Below are 17656 nucleotides of genomic sequence, written 5' to 3' on the forward strand. Positions count from 1 at the left end.
AGGCAACAGGGTGAGGAAGCCCAGCTGAAACTATGGGCCTAGACAGTTGTAGGTATGATTTACAGGAGGTCACCTTGCTTTGAGACTTTCCCTCCTTGTGCCAAACACTATGAATAAGTAATTAAATATCAAGAAGGCAGCTTCCATTTTTCCATTTTTCTCGGTGCTCTTGTCACAAAGAATATAGTCTCTTTCATTCTTTTGTTTTTATAATGACTTTAGAGTATTGTGATTGTCCACTTGACTTTTTTTTTAATAAGTCCATACCTCTGCGTATTGAGAAATTGTGTCTTTCCTGGGCATTAAAATTGGCAGAGGTGTAAATAGAATAAAAAGCTGAGCAAATGGAGAGCAATTTAAAAAAAACAATGCTTAATGTATTTTATGTGGTTAAACTATTTTTATTTCTTAATATATTTGAAGTTTCATTTATTTCCCTGAAAAGGACCAAATTCAGTCCATTGCTCACAAGTAAGATCTCATATACAGCCCGTGTTTGCAGGGTTAAAACGTACTACAGTGTAGTTAGTGCCCTGACGAGATGAAGGTTTTTCCACTGGTTCAGAAATTTAGCTGTTAAAAAAACACAGCATTCCATTTGTGCATGCCTGAGCACTCCAGTAAAATAATTTTCTCATAGACAAACTGACTGGGTCTGTGTAGGAGAAAATGTGAAACTTTCCCTTAGCTTTCACATAATTTTCAACAACTGGGTGGTTAAAATATGACTGTTGGTGCCTCGCTAAAGGCGTGTGCATTCTTTGAATGCTCCCGGTGACTGACGGATTAGTGATTTGGTATTCCAGGAATGGCACTGTATTTCCACTCAAAGAATAGAGAATGCCAAGGGCCTATTCTGATAGAAAACTTAGACTTTGAAGAAGATACTTTTATGGATTTGGTAGTATAAAAATTGTGCTAAGCAATTACTTTATAGGAAATGAGTCCTATTAAAAGGCAGCGGAATTGTGTGTGTGAAAAATCCATTGGAATAGCTGGAACTGTGAAAGGTCATACAGCCTTTCATTTAACAGTTTTGTTTCTAGTCACCTGCTCCTAATTTGTGTCAGATTACATTTAATAAAGTTCAGAAGACTAGTTATAAAAATTCAGGCTGTAACACTGCATGTTTAATTAGCAGCAATTTATTGAGCAAAAGGTTTGGTCTGATGAGGAGTCTTTAGGGAAAAAGGAATTAATTAAAGGATATTTTCAGTAACAATTGAGTTACATGCTTAGAGATAGAACAGCACTATACTCTGGGCTATATGGTGCTTTCTTCTCTTTGTCTTTTGAAAGTACAGATTATTGTGACTTCAAAACTCGTATCGCTAGAAATAGAAGACACTCAGTAAACATACTTAGTGACTAGAATTGGTTTTCTTCCCCAAACTTAGTTTAAATATAGTTGCAGTTGAAACTTGATAGAAATTGCTATACTGTCAGGCAGTCAGCATCTTACTGAGCATCCATAGCGCGTCCATCGTGGGAAGAAGCAGATTCCTGTGCACAGCTCTCCAACGTGCCCTTTGGGGTGTATGTGTGTAATATAGTCGTGGCTAATGAGCACAAATTCACGTGCTTGTCCAGAGAATTGCCTTGTTCAAATAGAGAGAACAATTTCACGCTATTTAGAAACCACCAGTGACCTCCAGCTAAAAGAATGACGAAGCCTGAACCTGTTATATACGTGTCCCACTGCCCTGTTGATTCGTTCATGAATACCATACGTGCGTTTCAGTATTTGGTAAATGTGCCTATTGCTGGATGAGACTGGGGCATGTCCAAGCCACTCAGCAGCCTTCAGTGTGATTCCACATAAACATGCTGTTGCTTTCCCATCTGCAAAGCCAATGGTTTCTGCCTTAGTAGATATGTATGTGGGATCCAGATATTAATTGACTAGTTGGGTTCTTGTTTAACCTTCTGGTTATCAGTGACGAGCTCAGAGCTGTCTTAATCAAAGTCCAGGTACTCCACGTAATAAAGAATGTTTCTGAATTTCACACAACTGATAAGTTTTTTCAGATTCCTAATTAGTACACTTTCCTTTTGCAGATACTTTTATAGGAAGTGCTTAATCTAACAGATGGTTGTTGGTAGTAATAAACATATAAATTCAGAAAAACAAAACCAAATAGAAGTGTAAATATAGTACCTTAATGAATGTATTAATTTTTTTCATGCTGCTCATCAGCCTGTCTGGTATTTAATTCTTTCACTTTTCATACATGTGTAAAAGTTATTTCATTCAACAAATATTTACAGAGTGTCTCCTACGTCTCAAGCATTTTTCTAGGCACAGGTGATAAAATAATGAATAAAACAAGGCATGCTTAAATGGAGCTGATGTTCCAGTGAGAGAACAGATAAAAGAACAAGGTTGTAATACGTGCTATAAAGAAAAAAACGGGACAGAAATAGCCATTCTGAACAGGGAGAGCCAGGAAGACGTCACCATCACATTCTCTAAGCAGGGAGCATTTGGATAAAATGTGAACGAATGGAAAAGCAATGAGAATAGCTGGGGGAAGACTGTTCCAGGAGAGAAACCACCAAATATGGTGGTCTTGAGATGAGAATATGCTTGCCCGATTGAAGAGCAAGGAGGAGGCTGCTGTGGCCAGAGGGCAGGGAGCAAGTCATGCAGAAAGCAGTATGTTCCGACACCACCAGCCTGTTTCAGTGCAGATAAAATCCATTTGTTCCTCCACTTGAGGGCTTGCATATTGGAAGCTATAAGATTTCACTATACAAAATAAAACAGATACATATAGATGAATGAATATAATATATGGTAGGTCAGCTGCTTTATTAGTGCAGACATAGGAAAGTCCAAGGGGTGGGGATGAAGACAGTTGTCCAGAGGTTTCCATAGTCTCCTGTATCGGTCCAGGCAATCAGTCAGTTTTGGAAGGTGAGGTGATGCACAGATAGGATGAGAAAGGTCCTTAGAGTTTTGATGGCTGATTAAAACACAGAGAGAATCTGGGATCATTGACTCTCATGGAGACAGGCTGGAAATTAGGGTCTGCACGGCCTGGCAGAGGCAGCAGGACCCCACTTCTGGTCGAGGGTTCAGCTCAAAGCTTTGGGGCCTGGAGAAGGCCTGGGCCTCTGCCCTGTTGTGGCCTGAGGGACTGCCTTGTGGCCTGGATGTAGAGCCAGGCAGACTTAATGAAAACCAGGCAGGGTCTGGCCTCAGAAAAAATCATCATGGAATTTTGGAAAATGTATCAAAGGAAGGAAATGAAGGCTGTAGAGGAAGTGTTTACAAGTAATGATGTGGAGAAAGAAGTGCCTGGTTAATCCCCTGGTTTGCAGATCACGCTAAGCAATTCTGGTCCATGAAATGCCACACTCGATTGCAAACCTTGAGGAAAACGGGATTTGAAAAAGTACTTAAGTGGCAAGTCAACTTTATTTTGGGTAAGTGTAATAGTTCATTTGGGGAAAATCAATTCAATTCTGTGACTAGAATAATGGATTCTGGACTCCTGTTTATAAAACAGAAAAGGGGTGAAGGGTTGATGGATGGAGCCAGTCTGAGGACCCTCACGCTGCCTGGATCTGTCCAAAAAGTTAGTAAACTGCTGAACTGTAGTAAACCGCTGGTTTCTTCAGGAAGATTTCAATCGATGATACAAAGCTATGGAACAGCGTGGAGTTGGCATTTGCGGCTGAGTACATGAATATAATATGTATGGCTGGAAAAGGTCCGAAGGAAAACAAGTGAAACAGTCTATCTTGGAGTAGAGTTTCTCAGCCTCGGCACTATTGACATTTTAGACCAGAAACTTGCTTGTCGTGGGAGCTGTCCTGTGCATTATAGGATATTGAGCAGCATCCCTGAGCTCTCCCCACTAAATGTTAGTAACACCCTCTCCCCCAAAAGTAGTGATAACCCAGATGCCTCCAGATGTAGTTGAATGTCTCCTTCTGGGCAAAATTGCCCCCCGTTGAGAACCACTGACCTAGAGAATAAATCTGAAAAAGATTAAGAAGGGAATATTATTGACATCTTCAAGAGCTGTGAAGTGGGGCAGATTAACCAAGCTTATTCAATCAATTTTCTGAATATGTAAAATAAGGGACAACTCTCTTGAAGCATGTTAAAGTTTTTTAGTTAATTGAAATCTTTCCTAATGAATAAGCATTGTGAGAATTTGCAAGTGATAAATGCTGAAAAAATAAATACGGTCCAAAGGGGTTTTGAGGGACTCTTAGAAAATTATTAACTGCTTTATGAAAGGATCACCATATCCTTCCCCAACACATTGCCGGTTCAGCCCATAGAGAGTGCGTTTGGGCTCTAGGTACAGAGTGATATTTTTTCTGTTTCTTGCTTTTCATAATTGATGAACACAACTCTGAAAAGTCTGATTTATTTTAGGTGGATAAAAATGAAACAAGTTAAAAATGAAACAAGTTCCATTCACATGTTGATAATCCCTGAATTTCTGTTTCATTTCAGAGTATAATCTTTAAAGTTATCTTTATTTCTGCATCTCCAACTACTACTGCTACTGGTCCTTGTATTTTTCTCTAACATGCTTTTTTTTTTCTCCTCCCAGGAAATATTGGACATTCTTTTACAATAGATCCCATCTTGGGTTCTATAAAAACTGCCAAAGAATTAGATCGAAGTAACCAAGTGGAATATGATTTAATGGTCAAAGCTACAGATAAAGGCAGCCCACCAATGAGTGAAATAACTTCTGTGCATATCTTTGTCACCATTGCTGACAATGCCTCTCCGAAGTTTACATCAAAAGAATATTCTGTTGAAATTAGTGAAACTATCAGCGTTGGCAGTTTTGTTGGAATGGTTACAGCCCATAGCCAATCATCAGTGATATATGAAATAAAAGATGGAAATATAGCTGATGCTTTTGATATTAATCCACATTCTGGAAGTATCATCACTCAGAAAGCCCTGGATTTTGAAACTTTGCCCATTTATACACTGATAATACAAGGAACTAACATGGCTGGTTTGTCCACTAATACGACTGTTCTGGTGCATCTACAGGATGAAAATGACAACTCGCCAGTTTTTATGCAGGCAGAATATACAGGACTCATTAGCGAATCAGCTTCAATTAACAGTGTGGTCCTAACAGCCGAGAATGTCCCATTAGTGATTCGAGCGGTTGATGCTGATAAAGAATCAAATGCCTTGCTTGTTTATCACATTGTTGAACCATCTATACACAAATATTTTGCTATTGATTCCAGCACTGGTGCTATTCATACAGTGCTAAGTTTGGACTATGAAGAAACCAGTACTTTTCACTTTACCGTTCAAGTGCATGACATGGGAACACCACGTTTATTTGCTGAATATGCAGCTAATGTGACTATACATGTAATTGACATTAATGACTGCCCTCCTGTGTTCTCCAAGTCATTATATGAAGCATCTCTTTTGTTGCCAACTTACAAAGGAGTAAAAGTCATCACCGTAAATGCCACAGATGCTGATTCAAGCGCATTCTCACAGTTAATGTACTCCATCACCGAAGGCAACATCGGGGAGAAATTTTCTGTGGATTACAGGACTGGTACCATAACTGTGCAAAACACAACTCAGTTAAGGAGCCGCTATGAGTTAACCATGCGAGCTTCTGACGGCAGATTTGCAAGCTTTACCTCTGTGAAAATTAACGTGAAAGAAAGCAAAGAAAGCCAACTAAAGTTTACCCAAGATTTCTACTCTGCAGTAGTGAAGGAGAATTCCACCGAAGCCAGAACATTAGCTGTCATTACTGCTATTGGGAATCCAATCAATGAGCCTTTGTTTTATCAAATCCTCAACCCAGATCGCAGATTTAAGATAAGCCGCACCTCAGGAGTGGTGTCCACCACTGGCGTACCATTTGATCGGGAACAGCAGGAGGCGTTTGATGTGGTGGTGGAAGTGACACAGGAACGGAAGCCTTCAGCAGTGGCCCATGTCGTTGTGAAGGTCATCATAGAAGACCAGAACGATAACGCGCCGGTGTTCGTCAACCTTCCCTACTACGCTGTTGTTAAAGTGGACACCGTGGTGGGCCATGTTATTCGCTATGTCACTGCCGTGGACAGAGACAGCGGCAGGAACGGGGAAGTGCATTATTACCTTAAGGAACATCACGAACACTTTCAAATTGGATCCTCAGGTGAAATTTCACTCAAAAAGCAATTTGAACCTGACACCTTAAACAAAGAATATCTCGTCACAGTGGTCGCCAAAGATGGAGGAAACCCAGCTTTTTCAGCTGAAGTGATCGTTCCAATCACAGTTATGAATAAAGCCATGCCTGTGTTTGAAAAGCCTTTCTATAGTGCAGAGATTCCAGAGAATATCCAGATCCACAGTCCCGTGGTCCACGTACAAGCCAACAGTCCAGAAGGGTTGAAAGTGTTCTATAGCATCACAGATGGGGATCCTTTCAGCCAGTTTACTATTAACTTCAACACTGGAGTGATAAATGTCATAGCTCCTCTGGACTTTGAGTCCCACCCAGCATATAAACTGAGCATACGAGCAACTGACTCCTTGACTGGGGCTCATGCTGAAGTGTTTGTTGACATAATAGTAGAAGATATCAATGATAACCCTCCTGTGTTTGTTCAACAGTCTTATGCTGCAACCCTCTCTGAGGCTTCTGTAATTGGAACATCTGTCGTTCAAGTTAAAGCAACAGATTCTGATTCAGAGCCAAATAGAGGAATTTCATACCATATGTTTGGGAATCATAGCAAGAGTCATGATCATTTTCATATAGATAGCAGCACTGGTCTCATTTCACTAGTCAGAACTTTGGATTATGAGCAGTTCCAGCAGCACAAGATTTTTGTAAGGGCTGTTGATAGTGGCATGCCCCCACTGAGCAGTGATGTGATTGTCACAGTGGATGTCACTGACCTCAATGATAATCCACCGCTATTTGACCAACAGATTTATGAAGCCAAAATTAGCGAGCATGCGACTCATGGGCATTTTGTGACCTGTGTAAAAGCCTATGATGCGGACAGTTCAGACATAGACAAATTGGAATATTCCATTCTGTCTGGCAACGATCATAAGAATTTTGTCATTGACAGTGAAACAGGGATTATCACACTCTCAAACCTGCGCCGCCACACCTTGAAGCCATTTTACAGTCTTAACACTTCTGTTTCTGATGGAGTTTTTAGAAGTTCAGCTCAGGTTCATGTAACTGTAATTGGAGGCAATTTGCACAGTCCTGTTTTTCTTCAGAATGAATATGAAGTGGAGCTAGCTGAAAATGCTCCCGTACACACCCTGGTGATTGAGGTTAAAGCAACTGATGGGGATTCTGGTATTTACGGTGACATTACTTACCATATTGTAAATGACTTTGCCAAAGACAGATTTTACACAAATGAGAGAGGTCAGATATTTACTTTGGAAAAACTTGATCGAGAAACCCCAGCAGAGAAAGTAATCTCAGTTCGCTTAATGGCTAAGGATGCTGGAGGAAAAGTTGCTTTCTGCACCATTAATGTCATCCTTACAGATGACAATGATAATGCACCACAATTTCGAGCAACCAAGTATGAAGTGAACATTGGATCCAGTGCTCCCAAAGGGACATCAGTCATTAAAGTTCTTGCCAGTGATGCTGATGAGGGATCCAATGCTGATGTCACCTACGCCATTGAAGCAGATTCTGAAAGTGTTAAAGAGAATTTGGAAATTAACAAACTGTCTGGCATCATTACTACAAAGGAAAGCTTAATTGGCTTAGAAAATGAGTTCTTCACTTTCTTTGTCAGAGCTGTGGATAATGGGTCTCCACCCAAAGAGTCTGTTGTTCCTGTCTATGTTAAAATACTTCCACCGGAAATGCAGCTTCCAAAATTTACAGAGCCATTTTATACCTATACAGTTCCAGAAGACATGCCTATTGGAACGGAGATAGATCTCATCCGAGCAGAACATCGTGGCACTGTTCTTTACAGCCTAATCAAAGGGAATACTCCCGAAAGTAACAGGGATGAGTTCTTTGTGATCGACAGACAGAGTGGGAGACTGAAACTGGAGAAGAGTCTTGATCATGAGACCACCAAGTGGTATCAGTTTTCCATCCTTGCCAGGTGCACTCACGATGACTCTGAGGTGGTGGCCTCTGTGGATGTCAGTATCCAAGTGAAAGATGCAAATGATAACAGCCCTGTCGTGGAGTCTAATCCATATGAGGCATTTATTGTTGAAAACCTGCCAGGGGGTAGTAGGGTCATCCAGATCAGGGCATCCGATCTGGATTCAGGAACCAATGGCCAAGTTATGTATAGTCTAGATCAGTCACAAAGTGTGGAAGTCCTGGAATCTTTTGCCATTAACATGGAAACAGGCTGGATTACAACCCTAAAGGAGCTGGACCATGAAAAGAGAGACAATTACCAGCTTAAAGTGGTCGCATCAGATCATGGGGAAAAGGTTCAGCTGTCCTCCACAGCCATTGTGGATGTCACTGTCACCGATGTCAATGATAGTCCCCCACGGTTCACGGCAGAGATTTATAAAGGGACAGTGAGTGAAGATGACCCACCAGGTGGGGTTATTGCCATCTTAAGTACCACGGATGCTGATTCTGAGGAGATTAACAGACAAGTGACATATTACATAACAGGTAAAAAATTCAAACTAGATGTAATTTGAAATTAAATTGTATTAGAAGTATAAATTCGGAGACAACATATTTTATAGAAATTGGGAGTTAAAGGGATGATTTTAGTTAGGTAGAACTAAATAACATCTGCTAAGCTACATTTCAAGTTATTTATCTGAACAAAGCTAACAGTTGTTTTATTAGAGTGTTTTTGATTTTTGTGACTCATTCTATTGAAATTTAGACTTAACATTTAATAAATATAATTAAGAAAAAAATATAGTTTCACTGTAGGCTAAAGTATCATTTAGTAGTCTTTATATTTTATTTGGCTTAGTGCTGTGTTTTAATACACATTTTAATGCTGCTTCGTTTTGGTAAATGGGGAATTTCATATAATTATTTTTTAATTTCATGTAATTATTTTTTAAAAAACCATAATTCTGGAGCTGGCCCAGTGGTGTAGTGGTTAAGTTCACCCACTCTGCTTTGGCAGCCTGTAGTTCATGGATTTGGATGCCAGGTGCAGATCTGCACACCACTTATCAAGCCATGCTGTGGTGGCATCCCACATACAAAATATGGGAAGATTGGCGTAGATGTCAGCTCAGCGACTGTCTTCCTCAAGCAAAAAGAGGAGGATTGGCAACACATGTTAGCTCAGGGCCAATCTTGCTCACCAAAAAAATTTTTTAAAAAATTGAAAACCATAATTCTTTTAAACCATAACATTATCTTTTGTACAATTTATATTTCCTGTTATTTATTTCTTTCCTTATTTCAACAAATTTGACTCTCGTCTTCCTCCATTGATTTCCTAGGAGGGGATCCCTTGGGGCAGTTCGCTATTGAAAATATACAGAGTGAATGGAAGGTCTATGTTAAGAAACCTCTAGACAGGGAAAAGAGGGACAATTATCTTCTGACTATCACAGCAACTGATGGGACCTTCTCATCAAAAGCTATAGTTGAAGTGAAAGTTCTTGATGCAAATGACAACAGTCCCATTTGTGAGAAGGTAGGCTGCTCTTTCTTTAAATTTATATATTGTGTGTTCAGATTGCTTTCTTAAACCGTTCAATTAGGACTGTCATCTGGGGCTTGGTGTAAATCACATATGTTTCATGGTGTAATCTCTTATGTTTAAGCAGAGGTGAGTGTTACGTGGGGCAAGAGTTGGATTAGCTTCACAACTGTTGTGGGAATCATTAAATTGCTTAAAAAGCTCGTGCAACTATACTGTAAATTAGAGACAGGCTGACAGTTGTGTTTAACTCTAAAAATGCCTGTGAAGTTTTCTTGAAGGGATTCCCTCCATTTGGGGCTGAGCGTATTTTGGGGGAACTGTGTGGCCAGCACTTCTTTATTACAGACTGCGTTTGGCTTCACAGCCTCTTGCTGGGGCACTTGCTCTTCTACACACTAGAGAAACTGAGAGCTTAACCATGGGGCTCCCACACCTCTGGGGCCGCCATCTGAGATGAGAGCAAATAGACCAAAGAAGAGCCGTTCCATCAAGGTTGCACGACCAGGACTTGAGCAGGGGTGGTCACGGAGCTCGAGGATGAGGAAGAGCTGAGCCTTCAAGAGGTGGCAGTTAGATAATCGAGTCGAAGTGGAAGGGCAGTGCGGCTTGAGGGTAAACTGGATTGTAGAGGCTGTGACAGTCCATCCAGGGGACGGGAATCTATCCTAGAGAAAATAGGGACTCATTGAGTGCTTTTGTATTTGAAAGATGGAGATGACAGGAACAGAGAGTTCTTTAAGATGAGTTTGGTAGTATTGGGTCCATTTAGATGAGGAAGAATGAAAGCAAGGAAATAACGGAGAGTAGGCAGAGGTGGCAGAAGGAATGAAAGGGCAAGAGACACTACAAAGGAACAACTGGTCCCAGTTGGTCCTGCCGGGAGGTGACAGCACAGCAAGTGTGTTAGGTCAAGATCAACTTTAATGTTTCCTATGGGAGTGACTGAGAGGAAGACCAAAGATAAGCCTGGAGTGGGAATTGGGTTTAGAGGAAGCATGTTGAGTTCCGTTTCAGATTTGTTAGGTTTAAGGTAATGGGACATTGGGTTGAGTGTGTTTTTTAGGCATTTAGAGATGGTGAGATTGAGGGATGGATATTAGGAGAGGCTGTGTCAACTTGGCCGTTGAATGGATAACTGATAATTGAATGCCTTTGAGAGGAAAGTAACAAAAAGAGTGGAGCTAGGTGTTTCCCCAGGGAGAAGGGAGGAGGAAGCAGAGGTGGCAGGAAGAGAAGGCAGACATCAGCGCTGTGTTACTGAGAACGAAGGAGGAGAGAACTTTCAGGAGGCAGCATGGCGAGCAGAACGTGACAGAGCTAGAAAGATGATCCAGATGTGAAACAGAGTGTGGGTTCTGACACTGGCTTGCTGGTGGCGGTCTCCGTATCATGACGTCGGTGGACGCCTGAATGCAGGAGATTAAAGAGTGTGCCTCACGGACATCGATTTGGCCAGTGAAGAGAGTTGAGAGTAAAAGGAAGGAAGAAGAGTGTGGTAGATTAAGGGAAGGCTGGGTAGAGGGGACAGTGATTTTGAAGAGGCACGGAGGAGTTGGAGAACACTGCAGTAGGCAGACGTGTGGTAGCTGGAAAGCAACAGAGCTGTTCTTAGGGAAAAGGACGGTAACGATTCAGTCAGGAGGGAAGTGGAACTGCTGAGGGTTGAGGAGTTAATGCCAATCCACGTTTGTACCTTTTGGTGACAGTATTCTTTTTGAAGGGAGGGATAATTTCTGTGTGGGTGCATATATATGTATAAATACCTTATAGAAACTAAATATGTGTGTTTTGTTTTTTAACACTTTCATATTATTTGGATTTAATACCCTATCATCTTTGGGAATAGTCAGTTCCCAAATACTATTGGGAAATAGTAAATTAGGACACTAGGTCATTGGAAATCATCAGTATTGCAAAATATCCTGTTTCATGAGTCATAAAATGAGGTTCACCTAAAATTGAGCTCATATTAAGAAAATAAACTCAATAAAATCTTGCCTGTTTGTCTTATGTTTCAGTTTATGGCAGAGATTTCTAAATAGTTCGAAGTAGAAGCAACCATTTGTTATGTTGGAGAGTTGGGTCAGATTTGAAGCAAGACAGGATGGAGCAGGGTGATAGAAGAGCCTGGCAGGAGCATCGCTTTCTCCCCCAGCCCCCCTGAGCCCTGGGGAACCTTTGTTTTCTCCCAGACATGAGAGTCACTTCTCTCTCCATTGCAATTATTTGGTTATGTGTTAACGATTGCAAACAATAAATTCTTGTATGAGAAATAAGTAGATATGATATAATAGGTATTTATTCTCTCTGATTTTTGGGTAAATATGGAGCACTAATATTTTCTCATAAGAATTTAAATTAAATATGAAACCAGCTCAAAGGCATAAAGTATTCAGAATACTGTGGGTTAAAGGTCAGGTCGGGCTCTTTCAGGGGTACAGAGTTGTTAACTGTTACATGTCTCCTCGTTTCACATTGTTTTATAAGAAGAATAGTTTTGAAAATGCCTTGGGATTTTATTTTTAGCTATTGCTCATGTTTTCTATAGCCAAGCGAAATGATTTCTTTTCCATTATTCCCTTGGCAGTCGTGTTAACCTTTAATGTTTTCTGTTAACAATATTGTTTAAAATCTTCGTAGACCTTATATTCAGACACGATTCCAGAAGACGCCTTTCCTGGGAAATTGATCCTGCAGGTCTCTGCTACAGACGCAGACATCCGTTCCAACGCTGAAATTACATACACGTTATTTGGTCCAGGTGCAGAAAAATTCAAACTAAATCCAGACACAGGTAACAATGGAGTTTGGGGCAAAATTAATTGTGTTCCAACAAAATCATACGTGGGTGGTTTTAGATCACATACAAAATTTGGAATTACATTTTGTTCTTGTGAAGTTTACTCTAATGCTACAAAATTGGCATCTTTTAGAAATGTGAACAGCAATTTAATGTGTAAAATTTGAGATGAGATAAAAAATTAACAGCAATATCACCTACTTTAAAAGTTTCAAAGGATTTAAAATTTAGTTGTTTATATCAACTCTTTTAAAACAGTTTATTTCAAACTTTCTGCTTTATCCATTTTTAAATATAGCTTATTTTCTTAAACTCATGACCATAAATTTATTTACTTGAGCATATTCATTAAAATGATTAATGGTATTGCATTCATCTTTAAATCGCTAGGATTGTTTTCCTCTTATAATTTGTATCTTGTTAAAATTAGGGTCAAATAACAGTTTTCTACTAAGCACCCTGCCAACTAATTGGAACATATGAATCTAATTTTTGAATCAATTAAGAAGATTTTTTTAATTTGGTAAATTTGGTAGCTATTTTGCTTTTGTGACATTATTTGTAACACAAGAGGCCCAAGCCTCGAGGTCTTTACGACTTAAAGAGCTAGCACCTGGCAGAGTTTGCAAACCTGGAACTCCGCCGTGCTCACACACCTGTTGACTCTGTGGTTGATAAAATTGTCCTCCAAAGGAAGGCTGTTACTCAGATTTTGTAATTCTAAGAGAAAAGGAGAAATAAGATGCGCCATTGCAGTTCACATGTTAAAATTTGAAGTGAGTCCCTTTATTTTTGTTTTTTGGTTTTTAGGTGAGCTGAAAACATTAGTCCCTCTTGATCGCGAGGAGCAAGCAGTTTATAATCTTCTAGTCAAGGCCACAGATGGCGGGGGAAGATTCTGTCAAGCTCATATTGTGCTCACATTAGAAGATGTGAATGATAACGCCCCTGAATTCTCTGCTGATCCCTACACCATTACCGTGTTTGAAAACACGGAGCCTGGGACGCTGTTGACAAGGGTGCAGGCCACTGACGCTGACGCAGGTATGACCTGGAAAAGATGCTTTTGCCTTCAGACTGTGCACCAAGACCTTCAGAATCTCTGTTTTAAAACACATCCCAAATACAGCCTGTTGAATATTTCTCTTACCCTGTGCATATTGAATAACTCAATTGTGTTATTTAATTCCTTAGCATTAAAAATGGAATGAAATCTCTAGAATAATGAATTCATTTGTAATGAGTATTTGAAGTCTCAAAATTCTGCCCAGTGAACTTACTGTTGTAAGGTATCTCTGGTGTCCCTAAAATTCTGATTAGTGACTGTGTTAACTGATCTTTATATCCCATTGAAATAATGAGTGAAGTGTTATTTTGTGAACAAACCGTTAGTGACATAAAGGGATCATAGGAACATAGAAGAAGCAAATGCCATATTGTTATGGTTTTACAAACCTTTCAAAATTTTTATGGAGAAAATAAGGCTCTAGGATATATATTCCTAGCATTTTGATAGCAGAGAATAAAAATAATTTCTTCAGTCACACTGCTACTGAAGAATTAGAAGCATAGCAAAAATGTCACTTTTCAAATAAATCTTTGTCATTGAAGCTAAATAATAAATAGACTTCATTTTAAAAGATCTGCTGGGTATTCTGCATAAGTTTCTGTATAACAGTCTTAAAAAGCCAGATAATTATGAAATTATATTTATATCTGTTTAAACTCAGTAAATTGTTAATCTAAAAGTTTACTTTTTTAAGATCATAGTTACAAGAATTTGTAATGTATATTAGCATGTTTCCGTTTTAATATGCTACATGTTTTTTCAAAAAAAAATAATTTAATTTCTTGAAATAAAAACGTTCTAACGTGATGTCCTGTCTTGACAGGATTGAATCGGAAGATAAGCTACTCTCTGATTAACTCTGCTGATGGGCAGTTCTCCATTAATGAATTATCTGGAATCATTCAGCTAGAAAAGCCTTTGGATAGAGAGGTCCAGGCGGTCTACACCCTTACTTTGAAAGCTGTGGACCATGGTTTGCCAAGGAGGTTGACAGCCGTTGGCACTGTTGTTGTATCAGTTCTGGATATAAATGACAACCCACCCGTGTTTGAGTACCGTGAATATGGTGCCACAGTGTCCGAGGACATTCTCATTGGAACAGAAGTTCTTCAGGTGTATGCGGCAAGCCGGGATATTGAAGCAAATGCAGAAATCACCTACTCAATAATAAGTGGAAATGAACATGGAAAATTCAGCATAGATTCTAAAACAGGTAACCGACCATGGAAATGAGAAGAAACCCTTGGTTCTGCCACAAAGGCCCGATTGCCCGGCACTTTACCTGATACAAAGGGACAGATCGTCCATTGTCAGGAGATAGGTTAAAAAGATAAAACGGAAGTTTTCTTTGAGCTATTATTTTAAGTGGGATTAAGGGTGGTTTAGAAGAACTTTATAGTTCTACATAATAAAATACATTTCTGGCGTATCCATTATATTTGTAAGCAAATTAAATAGAAAATTAAAGTGTCACCCTAGTAATTTAGTAAAGATATAAGATGTGGTAAATTCAGGTAAAGAGTGGAAAGTCATAAAGAGTCTTGCATAATGGCTCCTTTTTATCCCCTATGAGGACCTCATGTGAAGTAACTGCTGCAGTAAAACAATAGTTTCCACCTGTTTCTTCTTAGTCTCGATAGGGCAGGCTGATAACTGATGAAATTGACTTCTTTATTGTGCTGGTTCTGTATAATGGAAGGACGTGGAGTCACACTGACTGAATGATGCCCGCAGGGCCACGTCATTGGAGCTGTTGACTCTTGCTGCATGAATACTTTCATAGTCTTGCTAACCTGTGATCTAAAATAGCTGTAAGTCTTAGAACATTGTAAGAAGTTGGTCCATTCAAACTGTATTTAATTGTACATGACTATTTCAGATGAAGAGTAGGTGTGTGAAGATGCTATTTTAAAATGTATTTTTAACATGTATCATAAAATTGGTTTTTTGGGGCTCTTTAAGTAGGATGGACTGTAAGGAAGAGAAAAGGGAAGATATTAAAGGAGTTGTTAAACCAAAAAGGGATGTTTTTAATGATGTAAATAAAGAGCTATTCTAGAGATTTTTAAAAAGGATCCACATTTCTGTAAAAGTCTGAGAAGGAAAAAACTAAAAGCCGAAGAGTAGAATTTTTATGCTTTCTTTTTATTTTATTAGATTAGAGAGAAGTCTGTATTAAACTATGATTTAGAAGAGAAGAAACACAATCATTTTTATAGTGAGGATGTAGGCAGTATTGACTGGGAAAGCAATTTAAATATCACAAAAAAAAACCCAAAAATAAAATTAAGAGAGATAAGTAAAGATCCAGGTATGGGCAAATTCAGAATTTTTAATTGTTGAATTAAGAAATTAGAGAGGCCGGCCTGGTAGTGTAGTGATTAAGTTCTTGTGCTCTGCTTCGGCGGTCCAGGCTTCACAGGTTTGGATCCCAGGCGCAGACATAGCACTGCTCATCAAGCCATGCTGTGGCAGCATCCCACATAAAATAGAGGAAGATTGGCTCAGGTGTTAGCTCAGTGACAATCTTCCTCAAGCAAAAAGAGGAAGATTGGCAACAGATGGAACTCGGGGCCAATCTTCCTCACAAATAAAGAAAAAGAAAGAAATTAGAAAACATACATAAATGGTAAGTAAAGTTTTGAAGTGAAAATTAAATTTGTTTAGAAGCGTTGTGTATTTCCATCATAGAAGGAGAAAGTGGTGGCATTTTAAAGTGCTGGAAGTAATTTTGATTTTCTCTACAGGGGCCATATTTATCATTGAGAATCTGGATTATGAAAGCTCTCATGAATATTACCTGACTGTCGAAGCCACTGATGGAGGCACACCTTCATTAAGTGATGTTGCCACCGTAAATGTGAATGTAACCGACATCAACGATAACACCCCAGTCTTCAGCCAAGACACCTACACGGCAGTGATCAGTGAGGATGCTGTTCTTGAGCAGTCCGTCATTACGGTGTGTGCCTTTTCCCCTACGGTTTCTTCTCCAGATGATTGATCCAGTTTTTGTAGTGTGGGCTTACTTGCAAATAAGTTGAAGATATGGAAATGTCTTTTGTTCGCCCAGTCAGTTACTGACTCTGTTATACATAATGGCCTTAACACAGCTAGCTCTGGATGTCAGAAATTTGCTTAATAGACTTCCGTCCCTTCCTTAGCTGTCGCCTAAGCAGGAGTGTGATATTTTCTAGGTTATGGCTGACGATGCCGACGGACCTTCCAACAGCCACATCCACTATTCAATTATAGATGGCAATCAAGGAGGTCCCTTTACCATTGACCCTGCCAGGGGAGAAGTGAAGGTCACCAAACTTCTAGACCGGGAAACCGTAAGTGAAAAAGCTTGGCTTCAGTTGTTCACAAATTAGCACGCAATAAATAGAAGTGCCTGGTACTCAGATCTGCCAGACGTGATGGGAAGTACCAAAAGGGCAGAACCAGCCTGTTCTCAGGAGCTGAGAAGCAAGACGCAGACACTTGAAAAGCAATTGCAGTGTGAAAATCTCAAGAGTGTAACAGAGGTGTCTCAAGCTGATAGGAAGTTTGGACAATAAAAGTTTGTCACCAGGAAGAAACTCCCGTCAGCCTCAGCGTTTTGAGGCAGTTCAGGGAACTAGAAGCTGAGGTTTGGGAGACCACAGGTGTTGAGAGAAGGGGATTCCCTGTGAGGAGCTGCATGGAGAAAGGAAGGCACAGGACGTGTTTCGGTAGTTTACTGAGCTGTGCTGGAGTACACTGATCATACAAACAAGTGTGGAGATAAGAGAGAAGGGTGTTTTAGGGACCATTTAGGACCACAGACAAAATCAGGATCAGAGGTTCAGACTTGATGCTGCAGGCACCAGGGAGTTACTGAATACTGGTGAGCCTAGGTATGACATTTCACCGAGACTTTTGAAGATGAGTGCCACAGTAGGTCTCAGTACTGTTCAGAGTAGTGAGTGACCGGGGAGGTAGGAAGACCAATGACAGTGAGTCAGTTGTGAACCAACTAGAGCTTGAATTGGGAAAGTAGCAGTGACAACTGAGTGAAAAGAAAAATGCAGAAACTTCGTAAAGGAAAAATCAGAATCTGCAGAGCTTAGATATGGCTCTCTGTAGAAAGCAGTGATGTCAGAGATGGCTGGATTTTT

At 39.8% G+C, this 17656-nt stretch overlaps 1 protein-coding gene across 15 annotated transcripts in view; it reads left to right on the forward strand.

The window, feature by feature from the left end:
- FAT1 (FAT atypical cadherin 1) overlaps nt 1-17656 on the forward strand; it is a 131578-nt gene that overhangs the window by 92955 nt on the left and 20967 nt on the right. For all 15 annotated transcript variants that reach the window (XR_011534282.1, XR_011534283.1, XR_544649.2 and 12 more), the window contains exons 10-16: nt 4575-8642; nt 9443-9639; nt 12289-12442; nt 13259-13492; nt 14341-14730; nt 16265-16479; nt 16715-16852. Coding sequence is in view for 10 of the 15 variants with exons in the window: in XM_008518629.2 (XP_008516851.2) it covers nt 4575-8642; nt 9443-9639; nt 12289-12442; nt 13259-13492; nt 14341-14730; nt 16265-16479; nt 16715-16852 (5396 nt within the window). In the remaining 5 variants the exon portion in view is untranslated. The remainder of the gene's footprint in view (nt 1-4574; nt 8643-9442; nt 9640-12288; nt 12443-13258; nt 13493-14340; nt 14731-16264; nt 16480-16714; nt 16853-17656) is intronic.

This window comes from Equus przewalskii, chromosome 28, assembly GCF_037783145.1.
Source record: "Equus przewalskii isolate Varuska chromosome 28, EquPr2, whole genome shotgun sequence".
NCBI classification, from domain to species: domain Eukaryota; kingdom Metazoa; phylum Chordata; class Mammalia; order Perissodactyla; family Equidae; genus Equus; species Equus przewalskii.